Source organism: Macaca fascicularis, chromosome 11 (assembly GCF_037993035.2).
Source record: "Macaca fascicularis isolate 582-1 chromosome 11, T2T-MFA8v1.1".
Taxonomy (NCBI): domain Eukaryota; kingdom Metazoa; phylum Chordata; class Mammalia; order Primates; family Cercopithecidae; genus Macaca; species Macaca fascicularis.
In genome coordinates this window covers 124,834,747-124,849,310 of record NC_088385.1, presented here as the reverse complement: position 1 = coordinate 124,849,310, position 14,564 = coordinate 124,834,747, and the positions used below count along the sequence as shown (strand labels likewise).

The following is a 14,564-nucleotide window of genomic DNA, read 5'->3' as shown; positions in this document are numbered from 1 at the left end:
GTACTTAGCAGAATGTCTGGCATATTTATGTAATGCCTGTCATACTTAATGAGATGGCTGACACTAAGGATGGCCTGTGTGTCTTTATGACTGGCAAATGTCTGATTTTCATGTGATTTCTAACTTACAATCATATAGGTAATTCAGGCTTACGGAAAAATAAATGGGGAATAGTGACTTGTGCCTGTAATCCCAGCTATTCAGAAGGATGAGGCAAAAGATTGCTTGAAGCCAGGAGTTTGACACCAGCCTGGGCAACATAGCAAGACCCCCTCTCTTGGAAAAAATATCTGTATCTTATAGAAAAATTATAAGATACAGGAGGACAGAAATAAGAAGATAAACTTCACCTATCATAACCTAGAGATGCAGTTGCCAACCTTTTTTCTCTCTCTGTCTCTGTGTGTGTGTGTGTGTGTGTGTGTGTATATGTGTATATATATGTGTGTGTATATAATTATATATATGAATGCGTTTTGCATTCAGAAACTAGGGTTATACTATACCTTTTGTTTTGGCTGTTGTGTGGTTTCATCTGACATGACATTTTTTTTTTTTTTTGAGACAGTCTCACTCTGTCACCCAGGCTGGAGCGCAGTGGCACGATCTCAGTTTCCTGGTTTACTGCAACCTCCGCCTCCTGAGTTCAAACAATTCTCGTGCCTCTCAGCCTCCCGAGTAAATGGGATTACAGGTGTATGCCACCACGCCTGGCTATTTTTTGTATTTTTAGTAGTGGTAGGATTTCACTGTGTTGTCCAGGCTGCTCTTGAACTCCTGACCTCAAGTGATCCTCCTGCCTCGGCCTCACAAAGTGCTGAGACTACAGGTGTGAGCCACCGTGCCTGGCCTGGCATGACATTCCTTGTGTGTTAATTAATGAGAGTTTGATAGACTTGGGTTCAAATCCCAGTTTATCCACTTAGTAGCTTGATGACCTTGGGCAAGTTATTTGACATTTCTGGGTCTTGATTTCTTCCTTTGTACAATGGGGACAGTGATTGGACCCATATCACAATCCTCCAGCGTTGTGGAAAATTAAAGAAGGTAATTCATAAAATGTGCTCATTTCAGCATTTGGCTCAAAGCAAATCTGTTAACTGACAGCCGCAGTTATTCTGTAGCATCAGTCCTGGAAAACCAGGAGAAAGAGCTGCTCTTTCCCAGGGTCCCTGTTTGGGAAGCCCTGCTCGATCTCTGCCCAGCATAGCTTCACACTCTGCAGTTTTCTGGGTTTTTCCCTGCTCAGCTCAGTACACTCTTGTCCCGCAAGATGATTCTCATTCCCTTTTGCCTCAAGGGCAAGGCCACAACTCGAGGCCACTGTCCCCACTTGTCTCCTTCACTCCATCTGCTTCCTAAACTCACTCCTCCCATTTCTAATGTGTCATAGTTGGGACACCCCTTGGTTCTAACTCCTTGGCAAGTGCAGGATCTTAGTCTCTGGGTGACCTGGGAAACACCTCCCCAGAGTCCACATCCCCATTCAACAAGTAGGACGTGAGTGTATGGGGTATCTACTGTACATATAATTTCTTTTTTTTTTTGAGACAGTATCTCGCTCTGTCTTGCCCAGGCTGGAGTGCAGTGGTGCAATCTCGGCTCACTGCAGCCTCTACCTCCAAGTTTAAGCGATTCTCCTTTCTCAGCCTCCCGAGTAGCTGGGACTACAGGTGTGTTCTACCACACCCGGCTAATTTTGTATTTTAGTAGAGACAGGGTTTCACCATGTTGGCTAGGCTGGTCTCAAACTCCTCAGCTCAGGTGATCCACCAGCCTCGGCCTCCCAAAGTGCTGGGATTAAAGGTGTGAGCCACCACGTCTGGCTGAGACTGCCTCAGCAGGCCTGCGAGGAAAGGTGAAAGACACCTGTTTTACAGATGAGAAAGTGGAGGCTCAGAGAGCTGAACTGACTGGCCCAAACCTCAGAGCTAGAATTCAGGAATTCACTTAGAGGACTCCTAAGATGAATAAGGCCCTGTCTCTCCCCTGAGGGGTCGATGCCCAACTTTTGCACTTCCAGGTCAGTGGGAAGGAGCCGTGAACAGCTCCTAGCCTAGTGTCCTGGTAAAGAGACAGAGCTTTCGGATCATACCGTGGCGCTCCCACTTCAATAGCTCTGTGGATCTCGGCAAATGATTCAGCATGTTGAAGTTTCCGTCTTCCCGTTCGTAGAATGGGCTGAAAGTACCAGCCTCACAGCTAGCATTGTCGCATGGATTAAAACACGACTGAGTGCGGTGGCTCAAGCCTGTAATCCCAGCACTTTGGGAGGCCGAGACGGACAGATCACGAGGTCAGGAGATCGAGATCATCCTGGCTAACACGGTGAAACCCCGTCTCTACTAAAAAATACAAAAAAAAAAAAAAAAAAAAAAACTAGCTGGGCGAGGTGGCGGGCGCCTGTAGTCCCAGCTACTTGGGAGGCTGAGACTGGAGAATGGCGTGAACCCGGGAGGCGGAGCTTGCAGTGAGCTGAGATCTGGCCACTGCACTCCAGCCTGGGCGACAGAGCGAGACTCCGCCTCAAAAAAAAAAAAAAAAAAAAGGAACAAACACATTCACAGCACTTGGCTCACGATACCAGGCATACTGTAAATGTTTAGTACATGGCAGCTGCGATGGTGGCTGTTATTCCTGAAAACGCTTTATTGTCATTGACAAAGATGTCCCAGCAGACATCACAGAACTGCTCACATCATGGGCTTTTCACCCAGGTATCAAAGGAATCCTTCATGCAGAAGATTAAAAAGAACGCGGCAGATCTGTATGGATTAACATGGAAAGACTCTCAGGGCTTACTACTGAGTGAAAAAAGCAAGTGCACAAAAGTGCATGCTGTATGATACCATTTATGTGAGAGGAAAAAAGAAATCGTACACATAAAACCACATTGCAGAGTTTCAACAGATCTGTATGTATTTGTGAAAATTCACAGATCAACGTCTGGAAAGAGGGGCACCTAAGTAGTCTCAGCGATTACCTGCTCTACCTCCAGGGATGGGATCTGCATTCATGGGAGTGGTCCAAGGGAGCTCTGGCCTTATCTGAAATGTTCAAACTTTCTTTTAAATATTTTTATTTTTTTGAGATGGAGTCTTGCTCTGTCACCCAGGCTGGAGTGCTGTGGTGTGATCTCGGCTCACTGCAACCTCCGTCTCCTGGGTTCGAGCAATTGTCCTACCTCAGGCTCCCGAGTAGCTGGGATTATAGGCACCTGCCACCACACCCATCTAATTTTTGCATTTTTAGTGGAGACAGTGTTTCACCATGTTGGCCAGGCTGGTCTCAAACTCCTGACCTCAGGTGATCCGCCTGCCTTGGCCTCCCAAAGTGCTGGGATTACAGGCATGAGCCATTGCGCCTGGCCTGAAATGTCCTAACTTTCTTATAAGGAAAATATATGTGGCCTGGCACAGTGGCTCACTCTTGTAACCCCGGCACTTTGGGAGACTGAAGCGGGAGGATCATCTGAGGTCAGGAGTTCGAGACCAACTTGGCCAACGTGGCACAAAACCCCATCTCTACTGAAAATACGAAAATTAGTTGAGTGTGGTGGCACACACCTGTAGTCCCATCTACTCGGGGGGCTGAGGCAGGAGAATTGCTTGAACCTTGGAGGCAGAGATTACAGTGAGCTGAGATCACACCACTACACTCCAGCCTGGGCGACAGAGTGAGACTCTGTCTCAAACAAAACAAAACAAAACAAAAAAAGCATGCATTTATTAAATAATTAAAGTAAATTAAATTGAGATTATCCTTTCTGTAACTTTGGAGTGTTTGAGTTAGACTGGGTTTGAATCTTGGCTCTGCACTTACTAGCTGTGTGATTGTGAGCAAATGGCCTAACTTCTCTGTGCCTGGTTTCTTCTTTGGTACAATGTAGATGTTAATAGCGCCTAGTTCCTGGGAATGTAAGGATATATTGAAATAATGCATGTGTGACATTCAGCATGGGCCTGGCCCACGGGGGAAGTGCTCAGAAATGGTACTTTTATTTTTATTTATTTATTTATTTATTTATTTATTTATTTAATTTTTTTTTTTTTTGAGACAGAGTCTTGCTCTGTTGCCCTGGCTGGAGTGCAGTGGCATGATCTCAGCTCACTGCAACCTCCACCTCTTGGGTTCAAAAGATTCCTGCCTCAGCCTCCCGAGTAGCTGGGACTACAGGCGTGCACCACCATGCCTGACTAATTTTTGTATTTTTAGTAGAGACAGGGTTTCACTATGTTGATGAGGCTAGTCTCGAACTCCTGACCTCAGGTGATCCACCCACCTCGGCCTCCCAAACTGCTGGGATTACAGGCGTGAGCCACCATGCCCGGCCATATTTTTATTGTTATATTTATTTCATTTACTCTTCCAAATCTAGCAAGGACATCTTAGCCCTTTAAGGGATCTAGTGTCTTCTTGGTCAGTTATAATGCAAGAAAAATTGTGAATAATTCTATAATACAGTGTGTACAAATAAAGTCCCAAGAAAGAATTTATAAGTTCCTGCTGGAGCAGGTGGCATTTGAGGTGGGCTTTGGAGAAAAAATCAGATTTTCATGCATTGATGTGGTGGTGTATCAGTTAGCTACAGGTCCCCATAATGCCGCATAACAAACACAAAACCCCCATGGCACATGACATAAGCATTTATTGGCCATGCCTCTGGGATCAGCAGTAGATTGGTGGCTCCTCTGATCTGGGATGGCTTCACTTATAGCCAATAGCCAGGCAAGAGTTGGCTGTCAACTGAGCTGGGATGGTTTTTGGCTGGGACGTCTGGGAAGACTTGACTGTGCACCATGTAGTCTCTTATCCTTCAGCTGACTAGCCTGGGCACATTCTCATGAGGATGACGGGTCCAAGCCAGCAAGTAGAAGCACACAGGCCTCCCTCTATTGGCTGAGGCAAGTCACATAGCCAGCATCACTGAAAAGGTGTGGACACAGACTGCACCCCTTTGGTAAATCAACTGCAAAGTGACATTGCAAAGGGTATGGACACAGGAGGGGTGTAAAGGATTCAGGTCTTTGTTTTTTTTTTTTTTGAGGCAGAGTTTTGCTCTGTCTCTAGGCTGGAGTGCAGTGACGCGATCTCAGCTCACTGCAAGCTCCGCCTCCCAGGTTCATGCCATTCTCCTGCTTCAGCCTCCCAAGTAGCTGGGACTACAGGTGCCCGCCACCACGCCTGGCTAATTTTTTTTGTATTTTTAGTAGAGACGGGGTTTCAACGTGTTAGCCAGGATGGTCTCGATCTCCTAACCTCGTGATCCGCCCGCCTCGGCCTCCCAAAGTGCTGGGATTACAGGTGTGAGCCACCACGCCCGGCCTCAGGTCATTTTTATACCCTTCCTCAGGTGGGTGTGGAAAGGACTTCCAGGTAGGAGGAATCAGGGAGGTGACATTTGAGGTCCTGCATGTGTTTAGGTAGTTTTCCACTTTTTTTTTTTTTTTTTTAAATGCAAGCTCTAGCTTTGTTGCCCAGGCTGTAGTGCAGTGGCATGAACACAGCTCACTGCAGCCTCGACCTCCTGGGCTCAAGCCATCCTCCCACCTCAGCCTCCTGAGTATCTGGGACCACAGGCACACAACACCATGCCTGGCTCATTTTTGTATTTTTAGTAGAGATAGGGTCTTACCATGTTGGCCAGGCTGGTCTCGAACTCCTGAGCTCAAGCGATCCTCCCACCTCGGCCTCCCAAAGTGCTGGGATTGCAGGTTTGAGCCACTGTGCCTGGCCCTGTTTAGGGAATTACATGGAAATGAATGAGGCAAGGAAGGAGAAATGGAGTAGGGTTAAGCCCCAAGTAATAGTTTAAGGAGTCAGAACTGTATTTTGTAGGACAGTGTTTCTCCAAATGCATCAACTTGATACCACCGTCATACTTTTTGCCATATTTGTGTTTTCTTTAAACCAACTCCATTTTTTAACATGCATGTATTTAAAAATTAAACCATGTGCAGCTATTGTAATGGAAAACTAATGTCACTTGCCATAAATGGAAGACAATGAAGAAAATAAATACAATGTAAACACAAGTGTCATGAAATGGTGTATCATATTGTTATCTGCCGAAGGCTCTGAGACTGTCCTGTGCTCTGTTATAAAGAGAGCAGTGGCTCATGCCTATCATCCCAGCACTTTGGGAGGCTGAGGCAGGAGGGTTGCTTGAGTCCAGGAGTTAGAGACCAGCCTGGGCAACCAAGTAAAGCCCATCTCTACAAAAAATAAAAAGAGGCATGGTGTGTTGGCCCATGCCAGGCATGGTGGTACATACCTGTTGTCCCAGCTACATGAGAAGCTGAGGTGGGAGGATGGCTTGAGCCCAGGAGGTCAAGACTGCAGTGAGCCATGATCACACCACTGCACTCCATCCTGGGTGACAGAGTGAGACCTTGTTTCAAAAAAAAAAATAATAAATAAAATTAAAAAAAAAAAAAAAAAGACAGAGATTGCAGAGGTTAGAGAGTTGTTAAAGACATAGTATCATTCAACAGAGACTGTCTCCTTGATATAGTCAGATGGCTGGAGAAAAATTTGGACGGAGAAGAAAGTGCTCACTATATGATACGATGTTATTTAACACTACACCTGGGTACCACCTCTCAAGTTATCAGTGATACCCGCAGTTGGGAAACAGTACTATTCTCCAGCAGATGTTTGCATAAGGCAGTACCATGGTTCCAATGGTCCTGCCATTTAACTTCTGGTCTTAGCCTAGTTTTTCAATTTTCTGTGACTTTTTTAAAGGTATGACGCATGACATCACTGGCTTCCCAGTTGACATTACCTCTTTTGTTTAACAAATTGAGGCTGGGCACGGTGGCTCACACCTGTAGTTCCAGCATCTTGGGAGGCCGAAGTGAATGGATTGCTTGGGTCCAGGAGTTCGAGACCAGCCTGGGTAACATGGTGAGACCCTGTCACAGTAAAGAAGAGAAGAGAAGAGAGGAGGGGAGGGAAGGGAAGGGAAGGGAAGAAATTGATAAATCATGCTCATTTATTATTATTTTTTAAAGGGGCCAGATCCTTATTTCTTTTGCAATATTTGAAACACAACATGGGCATACATAGATATAGAATAATGAACAGTAAAACCTCATTTATTCAGAAGAAAAGGCTGAGGAAAACCGCTTGGTACAAAGCCCGATTTGCAGATATTGCCAATGATGTCAGTTTGTGTGTGTTTCCCGTAATTTCTGTAAATAGGATGGATTAAATTAAACCCTACTATTTTCAAAATCAGAACTTAAATTACGAATTAGGAAGACACAGTTTTCTATCCGATTAAAAGTACATTCTCTTGCAGTATAACGGTAACCTGTACTGAAAAAAAACTAGATAAATGATATATTGGGCTTTTAAAGAATGTTTAGTAATTTAAACCTGATTAGTTTTTTATTTTATTTTTTAAATTAATTATTATTGTTATGTTTTTGAGATGGAGTCTCGCTGTGTTACCCAGGTCCCTGATCTAGGATGAATGCAGTGTCTTTGCAGACAGATGGTCAGACTGGGGTGGTCGGGGGTCACTCTTGCTTTTGTGTTTCAAAGGTCCGTGTTCTGGTTCCAGTTGTGATACCCCAAGATTCATACGTTGAAATCCTAATCCTCAATGTCTCAGAATATGACCTTATATGGAAATAGGGTTGTTGCAGATGTAATTAGTTTAGGTGAGTTCATACTAGTCCAGTATGACTGGTGTCCTTGTAAAAAGGGAAAATTTGGACACAGTCACACATACAGGGAGAATGCTATGTGAAGACTGAAGTTTGGCTGCCACAAGCCACGGGATTCTCAGAAGCGAGGAGAGAGGCCTGTCGCAGGGCCTTTCCCAGTGCCTTCAGGGGGAGCATGGCCCCACTGACACCTTGATTTCAAACTTCTAGCCTCCAGAACTGTGACACTGGAAATGTTTCCTGTTCGAACCATGCAACTTGTGGTACTTTGTTACAGCAGTCCTTGTAAACTACCGTAGCCCAGAACTCACCTTTTGGAGTAAATCTGAGTCCCTTCAGTGGATAATCTAGGCTATATATATATGTATGTGTGTGTGTGTGTGTGCAGTGCATATATGTATACATATACACACACATTTACGTCAACATTTCTATCTATATGTATGGAGTAACTCTTCCCAAACCAATACCACAGGATTTAGTCTAGCTTTTCCCATCCCACATCCCGTGTCACTCTTCTCAGACAGGAAGAACAATAATGCTCAATAGATTTGTTTATTTGCTCAGTTTTCTGTATTTACCTAATCTCCCAACTTCACTGGGCCATTGCTATTTCTGGATGCTCTTCTTGGATGGTTGTCTCATGGGCCCTGACCTCTGCTGGGGCTGCCTTTCCTCAGCCCCTCCCCTCTCCTCCAGGTAGAGTTGAACCACTTGCCCGGGTAAGTGCACAGGTGTGGTGGGCTAAATAACAGTCCCCCAATAATTTCTACCTCCTACTCCCCAGAAGTTGTGATTGTGTGACCATACATGGGAAAAAGGACTTTGCAGATGTAAGATAAGGATCTTGAAATGGGGAGATTGCCCTGGGTTGTCTGGGTAGGTCCCAGATCATTGCAAGGGTCTGTATAAGAGGGAAGCAGAAGGATAAGAGGCAGTAGCAGGAGATGTGGTAATGGAGGAAGTGGTTGGAGTGATGTGGGGAAGGGGCCAGAAGCCAAGGCATGCGGGCGGGCTCTGATCACTGAAAAGGGAAGGAAACTGATTCTTGCCTGGAGCCTCCAGAAGTAACCAGCCCTGTTGACACCTTGACTTTAGCCCCATGAGACTGATTTAGGACTTTTGATCTCCAGAACTGCGAGATCAGTATGTTTGTATTGTTTTTAGCCACTTAGTACGTGGTTATTCATGACAGCAGCCACAGGAAACCAGTATACCAGGGATGCCAAGACTCCCTCAAGGAGGTGGACTCCATGTTCTTTAATTTCCCTATGAGTCAGGAGGCTTTAGCGACAGAAATCCAGCTCACTGCAGCTTAAGCAAAAGAAGATAATTTATTGGCGCACATCACTGCAGAGTCCAGGGAGATCTGGTTTCTCCGCTCACTGCTGGGGCTCAGATGATGGCTATGGCCGGGAATGTGACTCCATCTCTTGGCTCTGCTGTCTTCCAAATGGGCTTCAGTGTCAGGAGGCTCCCAGATGGCAGCAGGGACGACAGCCCAGGCAGCTCCTGTCTTCCATGACACCACCTGGCAGCCCTGGAGGGTGTGCTATGGCTATGTCCTGAGTGCTTAGAAGAGGTCCTGGTGGGGTCTCAGTGGCCCAGCTGGATCCATGATTGCCCTTGACCCAAGTACGGCTGTTTGATGGGGCCTGGGTTACGTGCCCACCCTGCAGCCGTGACCCAAGTACGGCTGTTTGATGGGGTGGTGCAATGGGAGCAGCCTCACATCAGCTGGATGGACTGCGGGCCAAAGAAGGGAGGTTCCTTGAAAGAAAGTTGATGTGTTCTTTTCAGTAAAAGGGGAAATGGAGACCAGGTAGCAAAAGCAACAGAAGCCCATGACAGCCATCCCAGGCTCCAAGTTTGGCTTTGTTTTGTTTTGAGTGATGGTCTCACTCTGTCAGCTAGCCTTGAGTGTAGTGGTATGATCATGGCTCACTGCAGCCTCCACCTCCTGGGCTCAGGTGATCCTCCCACCTCAGCCTCCTGAGTGAGGATTTTTTTTTTTTTTTTTTTTTTTTGGTAGAAACAGGGTTTCACCACATTGCCCAGGTTGGTCTCAAACTCCTGGGCTCAAGCAGTCCTCCTGCCTTGGCCTCCCAAAGTGCTGGGGTTACAGGTGTGAGCCATGGCATCTGGCCCTCTGAATTTTTTGATCCTAGAATTCAGACTTTGTTCTTGATAAATGTTGGTTGACTGTTTTGAAATGCCACAGACACCTGCACACCGAATTCTAATTTTGTTCTATTTAATTATCTTTATTAAATACATTTTAAATTACAAAGATGATAATATAGGCTGAGTTTGGTGGCACTCACCTGTAGTCCTAGCTACTTGGGAGGCTGAGGCAGGAGGATCTCTTGAGCCAGGGAGTTCGAGGCTGCAGTGAGCTATGATTGCATCACTGCACTCCAGCCTGGGCAATGGAAAAAGACCTTGTCTCTTTAAAAAAAAAAAAAGATGATAATGTATTATACCTCGGGTAACTACTGAATGCATACAAAAAATGTGTATAAAGAAATACTTGACCCAAGTCAGAGGCCTGGAGTTTATTCTTCCAAATTGTTTTCTCTGCTCAGACACACAAGTATTGCCTTTCTTTGGTTAATATTGTGAGATTTTACAAACCCAGCAATAAAAAACCAGCAATAAAAAACTTTCTTTTCTCATGTCATGGGATCTCTTCAGAAGCCTGGGTTCAAGTCTGTCTCATTTTAAAAGAATTAATTTTTGGATGTTTCTGTAGGACTTACAATTCAAACAGCACAAAAGAGTTTAAATAAAATGTTTCCCCGACTCTTTTTCCCCACCTTCCTCTTCCCTCCCCTAAAGAATTGGGAGTCCTTGGCCGGGTGCGGTGGCTCACCCCTGTAATCCCAGCACTTTGGGAGGCCGAGGCGAGCAGATCCCGAGGTCAGGAGATTGAGACCATCCTGGCTAACACGGTGAAACCCCGTCTCTACTAAACATACAAAAAATTAGCTGGGCATGGTGGCAGGTGCCTGCAGTCCCAGCTACTTGGGAGGCTGAGGCAGGAGAATGGCGTGAACCTGGGAGGCAGAGCTTGCAGTAAGCTGAGGTCGCGCCACTGCACTCCAGCCTGGACGACAGAGTGAGACTCCATCTCAAAAAAAAAAAAAAAAAAAAAAAAAAAAAAAAAAAAAAAAAAAAAAAGTAAAGAATTGGGAGTCCTTGTGGACAGAGTTTCTACATTTACAAAGATATATACAGGGAAACGTTTTCCTTATGAATGGGAGAGTATTTATTTTTATTTATTAGTGTACCCTGGAGACTGTTCTCTGTCAGTACAGAGCCTGCCTCGTGGTTTGATTTTAGAGCTGCATAAGTTTCTTTGTTGGCTGTAGCGTCATTTATGTAATGAGTCTCCTACTGATGGACTCTCAGAATGTTTGCAGTCCTTTGCTGTTGCAAACAGAACTATAAGGAAGTAACCTTGTACAGTCATTCTGCACAGTATGGGTGTCTGTTGGAGGAGTTCCTGCAGGTGGAATTGTTGGATCAAAGGATGTGTGCAGGCCAGGTGCAGTGGCTCACCCCTGTAATCCCAGCACTTTGGGAGGCCGAGGTGGGCGGATCACCTGAGGCCACGAGTTTGAGACCAGCCTGGCCAACGTGGTAAAACACCGTCTGTACTAAAAATACAAAAATTAGCCAGGCATGGTGGTGCACACCTGTAATCCCAGTTACTCGGGAGGCTGAGGCTGGAGAATTGCTTGAACTTGGGAGGCGGAGGTTACAGTGAGCAGAGATCATGCCATTGCACTCCAACCTGGGTGAAAGAGTGAAACTCCATCTCAAAACAAAAGAAAACAAAAAGAGAAAAAGATGTGTGCAATTGAGGTGTCAATGGATGCCATCAAAAGGCCCTCCACTGAATTGGTACCAATGTGCGCCACCTCCCCCAACCACGAGCCAGATGCTGGAGCCGCCTGTTTCTTCACCAACGAGGTGGAAAGATGGGTGCCAACCTGGATCTCACTGTAGTGGAACCAGTCTTTAAAGTACAGAGCTGGCTGGGTTTAGGGTGGGGGTTCGTAGGGGATTCTTGTCTCTCTTCCTTGTGTCAGTGCCTCTGAGATGTGTCCTCCGTCCTTGGCTGTGTCTCCACAGAGCAAGCTGGTGAAGTACTTCAGCCGGCAGCTGTCCTGCAAAAAGAAGGTGGCCTTGCAGGAGCGCAACGCGGAGCTGGATGGCTTCCCCCAGCTACGGCACTGGTTCCGGATCGTCGATGTGCGCAAGGAAGTCCTGGAGGTGACCTGGGGGGCCCCTGTGTCCCCTGCCCCTTCCTGGCCAGCAGCTACCCCCTGGGTTGCTCTTGGGCTGCAGGTTTCTGGCTGTGCACAGCACAGTCCCTGGCACATAGCAGGCTTTTAATAAATATGTGCTGGACAAAAACATTCAGGATGACTGGTGCTGTCTGAATGGGGTCATCGAGAGTGTGCTTCCCGAGTCAGTCAGAACCCTTCAGCTCTGCCACATATTCACAGAGTCACCTTAGCTAAATCACTTCACCTCTTAGTCCAGCGCTGTCCAGTGGAACTTTCTGCTACGATGGGAATATTTTCTATCTGTGCTGCCGGATGTGGTAGCCGCTTGTGGTTAGGACATGTGATTAAGGAACTGAATTTTAAATTGTGTTTAACATTAATTAATGGGGCCCGTGGAAGCCATATTGAACAGTACTGTCTTAGAGCATTAATATTCTCATCTGTGAAATGTGCATAATGATTGTCATCTCTTCTTAAATAGCCAACATCATAGAATGAGATGATTTTTATACAATGTTAAACTCAGCTGGGCACAGTGGCTCATGCCTGTAATTCCAGCACTTTGGGAGGCCAAGGCAGATGGATTGCTTGAGCACAGAAGTTTGGGACCAACCTGGGCAACATGGTGAAACCTCTACAAAAAATACAAAAATTAGCCAGATGCGGTGGTGCGTGCCTGTGGTCCCAGCTACTTGGGAGGCTGAGGCAGGAGGATCACCTGAGCCCAGGAGGTTGAGGCTACAGTGAGCTGTGATCATGCACTCCAGCCTGGGTGACAGAGTAAGACCCTGTCTCAAAAAAAAAAAAAAAAAAAAGAAGAAAAGAAAAGAAAGGCCAGGTGCGGTGGTTCATGCCTGTAATCCCAGCACTTTGGGAGGCTGAAGTGGGCGAATCGCTTGAGGTCAGGAGTTCGAGACCAGGCCAACATGGTGAAACCACGTCTCTACTAAAAATACAAAAATCAGCCAGGTGTGGTGGTGCACACCTGTAGTCCCAGCTACTCGGGAGGCTGAGGCAGGAGAATTGCTTGAACCCAGGAGGCAGACATTGCAGTGAGCTGAGATTGCATCACTACATTCCAGCCTGGGTGACAGCACAAGATTCTGCCTCAAAAAAAAAAAAAAAAAAAAAAAAAGGTTTAGCTCATATTCTGGCACCAAATAGCATTCAGTAGATGCCAGGCTATTACTGCTGTGAGCATCTGACATCTTATGTCCACCCTCAAAGATTGGACCACGTTCTTAACATCTTGAGGATAGTGAGATTTTCTTACCCCCTGGGATCCCAGGGACTGATCCATTTGCAGTGACAGGGCCAAGCCAAACCTAATAAAACCAGCGGACATCACTGCATCTTTCATGCTAGGCATTGTGCTAAGGGCTTTGCACTTAGGATCTCAACTGCTGAGACTGTTCAGCCTCCTTGCAATGACCTTTTCAGTAGGTGTGACTGTTATCCCCCTTGTACAGAGCGGGAAACTGAGGCTCAGAGCTAAGTGACTAGTCTAGCTGGTAAGTGGATGGGGCTGGCGGGATGTCCAGCTCAGATGGACAGCAAAGCTTTGGGTTGGAAGGACTGTGCCTTAGCCTTGTTTCCTGTTGCCTGGGCCTCCCTGAACTGGGCAGAAGAGGAGCTTGCCCCCCTGCCAGTGAAACCAAGAGTCCTCTCTCAAGGTGCTCCCTGCCTCCTGCTTGAAGAGGCTCCCTGTCTTTTTTAGACCTTGTCCGCAGGGACAAGAATCTCACCCAGCCCCACCAGATCTAAGAATCCCGAGTCAGATGCGGCATCACCCCGCTCCATTCCTCCAGGCCCCCACCCCACCCCATCTTGCATATGCACATCAGACCATGCACAATTCCATGTTTCCTTATTTCATTCTCAGCATGGCCAGAGAACCCAGATGAGTTTCTTGCAAATATCCTTAGAATGAACGGTCCTGCATAAGGACAGATGGCGTTGTGTTTGCACGGCTCAGGGAATTTTTTTGGGAGGCTTCAGGATCATTTGTCTCTCAAGTGCTACTTGTGGGGGCAAATAAGGCAGAAACGATTCTAGACCAGGGGCTGAAAACTGGTGGCCCTCAAGCTGGATCAGCTATGCAGACATTTTTTTTTGTTGTCGTTTGGCTAATATGATGCCAGGACATTTATTTTGAGCCAATACTTAAAAACCAAAAGAGTCTGCCTAAAAATCCCAGATCTCTGGCTTCACTCACAAAATCAGAAATGTTGACCATGGAACTGAGCTCCTGTTTGGCATCGACTTGCTCATTTACATTTACCTGGCCTGCAGGTAGCTGAGTTGTGGCTGTTGCCTCAGTCAATGAGCATCTTGAGTCCAAGGTCACCACCCAGGGAGTGGGCGGGAGAAGATGAGGGGTTTCTGCTCTTTGTCTGCAGTTCAGGCATGTGTCCACCAGAGGTCCCCTTTCTGTGAAGTGACCGAAGTATGGAGAAAGCTCCAAAGTAAAACCGCTGGGTTTGAATCCTGGCTCCACCAATTACTTGCTGTGTGACCTTAGGCAAGTGGTCTAACCTTTCTGAATTTTACTGTCCTAGTCTCTAAGTGGTGGTGATAAAAGTGCCTACTTTCA

General features: G+C 46.4%; 1 protein-coding gene across 3 annotated transcripts in view; it reads left to right on the top strand.

Moving 5' to 3' along the window:
• Positions 1–14,564, top strand: part of KSR2 (kinase suppressor of ras 2) — a 506,936-nt gene that overhangs the window by 98,159 nt on the left and 394,213 nt on the right. For all 3 annotated transcript variants that reach the window (XM_005572358.5, XM_005572357.5, XM_015431615.3), the window contains exon 2: positions 11,814–11,954. In XM_005572358.5, the coding sequence (XP_005572415.1) occupies positions 11,814–11,954 (141 nt within the window). The remainder of the gene's footprint in view (positions 1–11,813; positions 11,955–14,564) is intronic.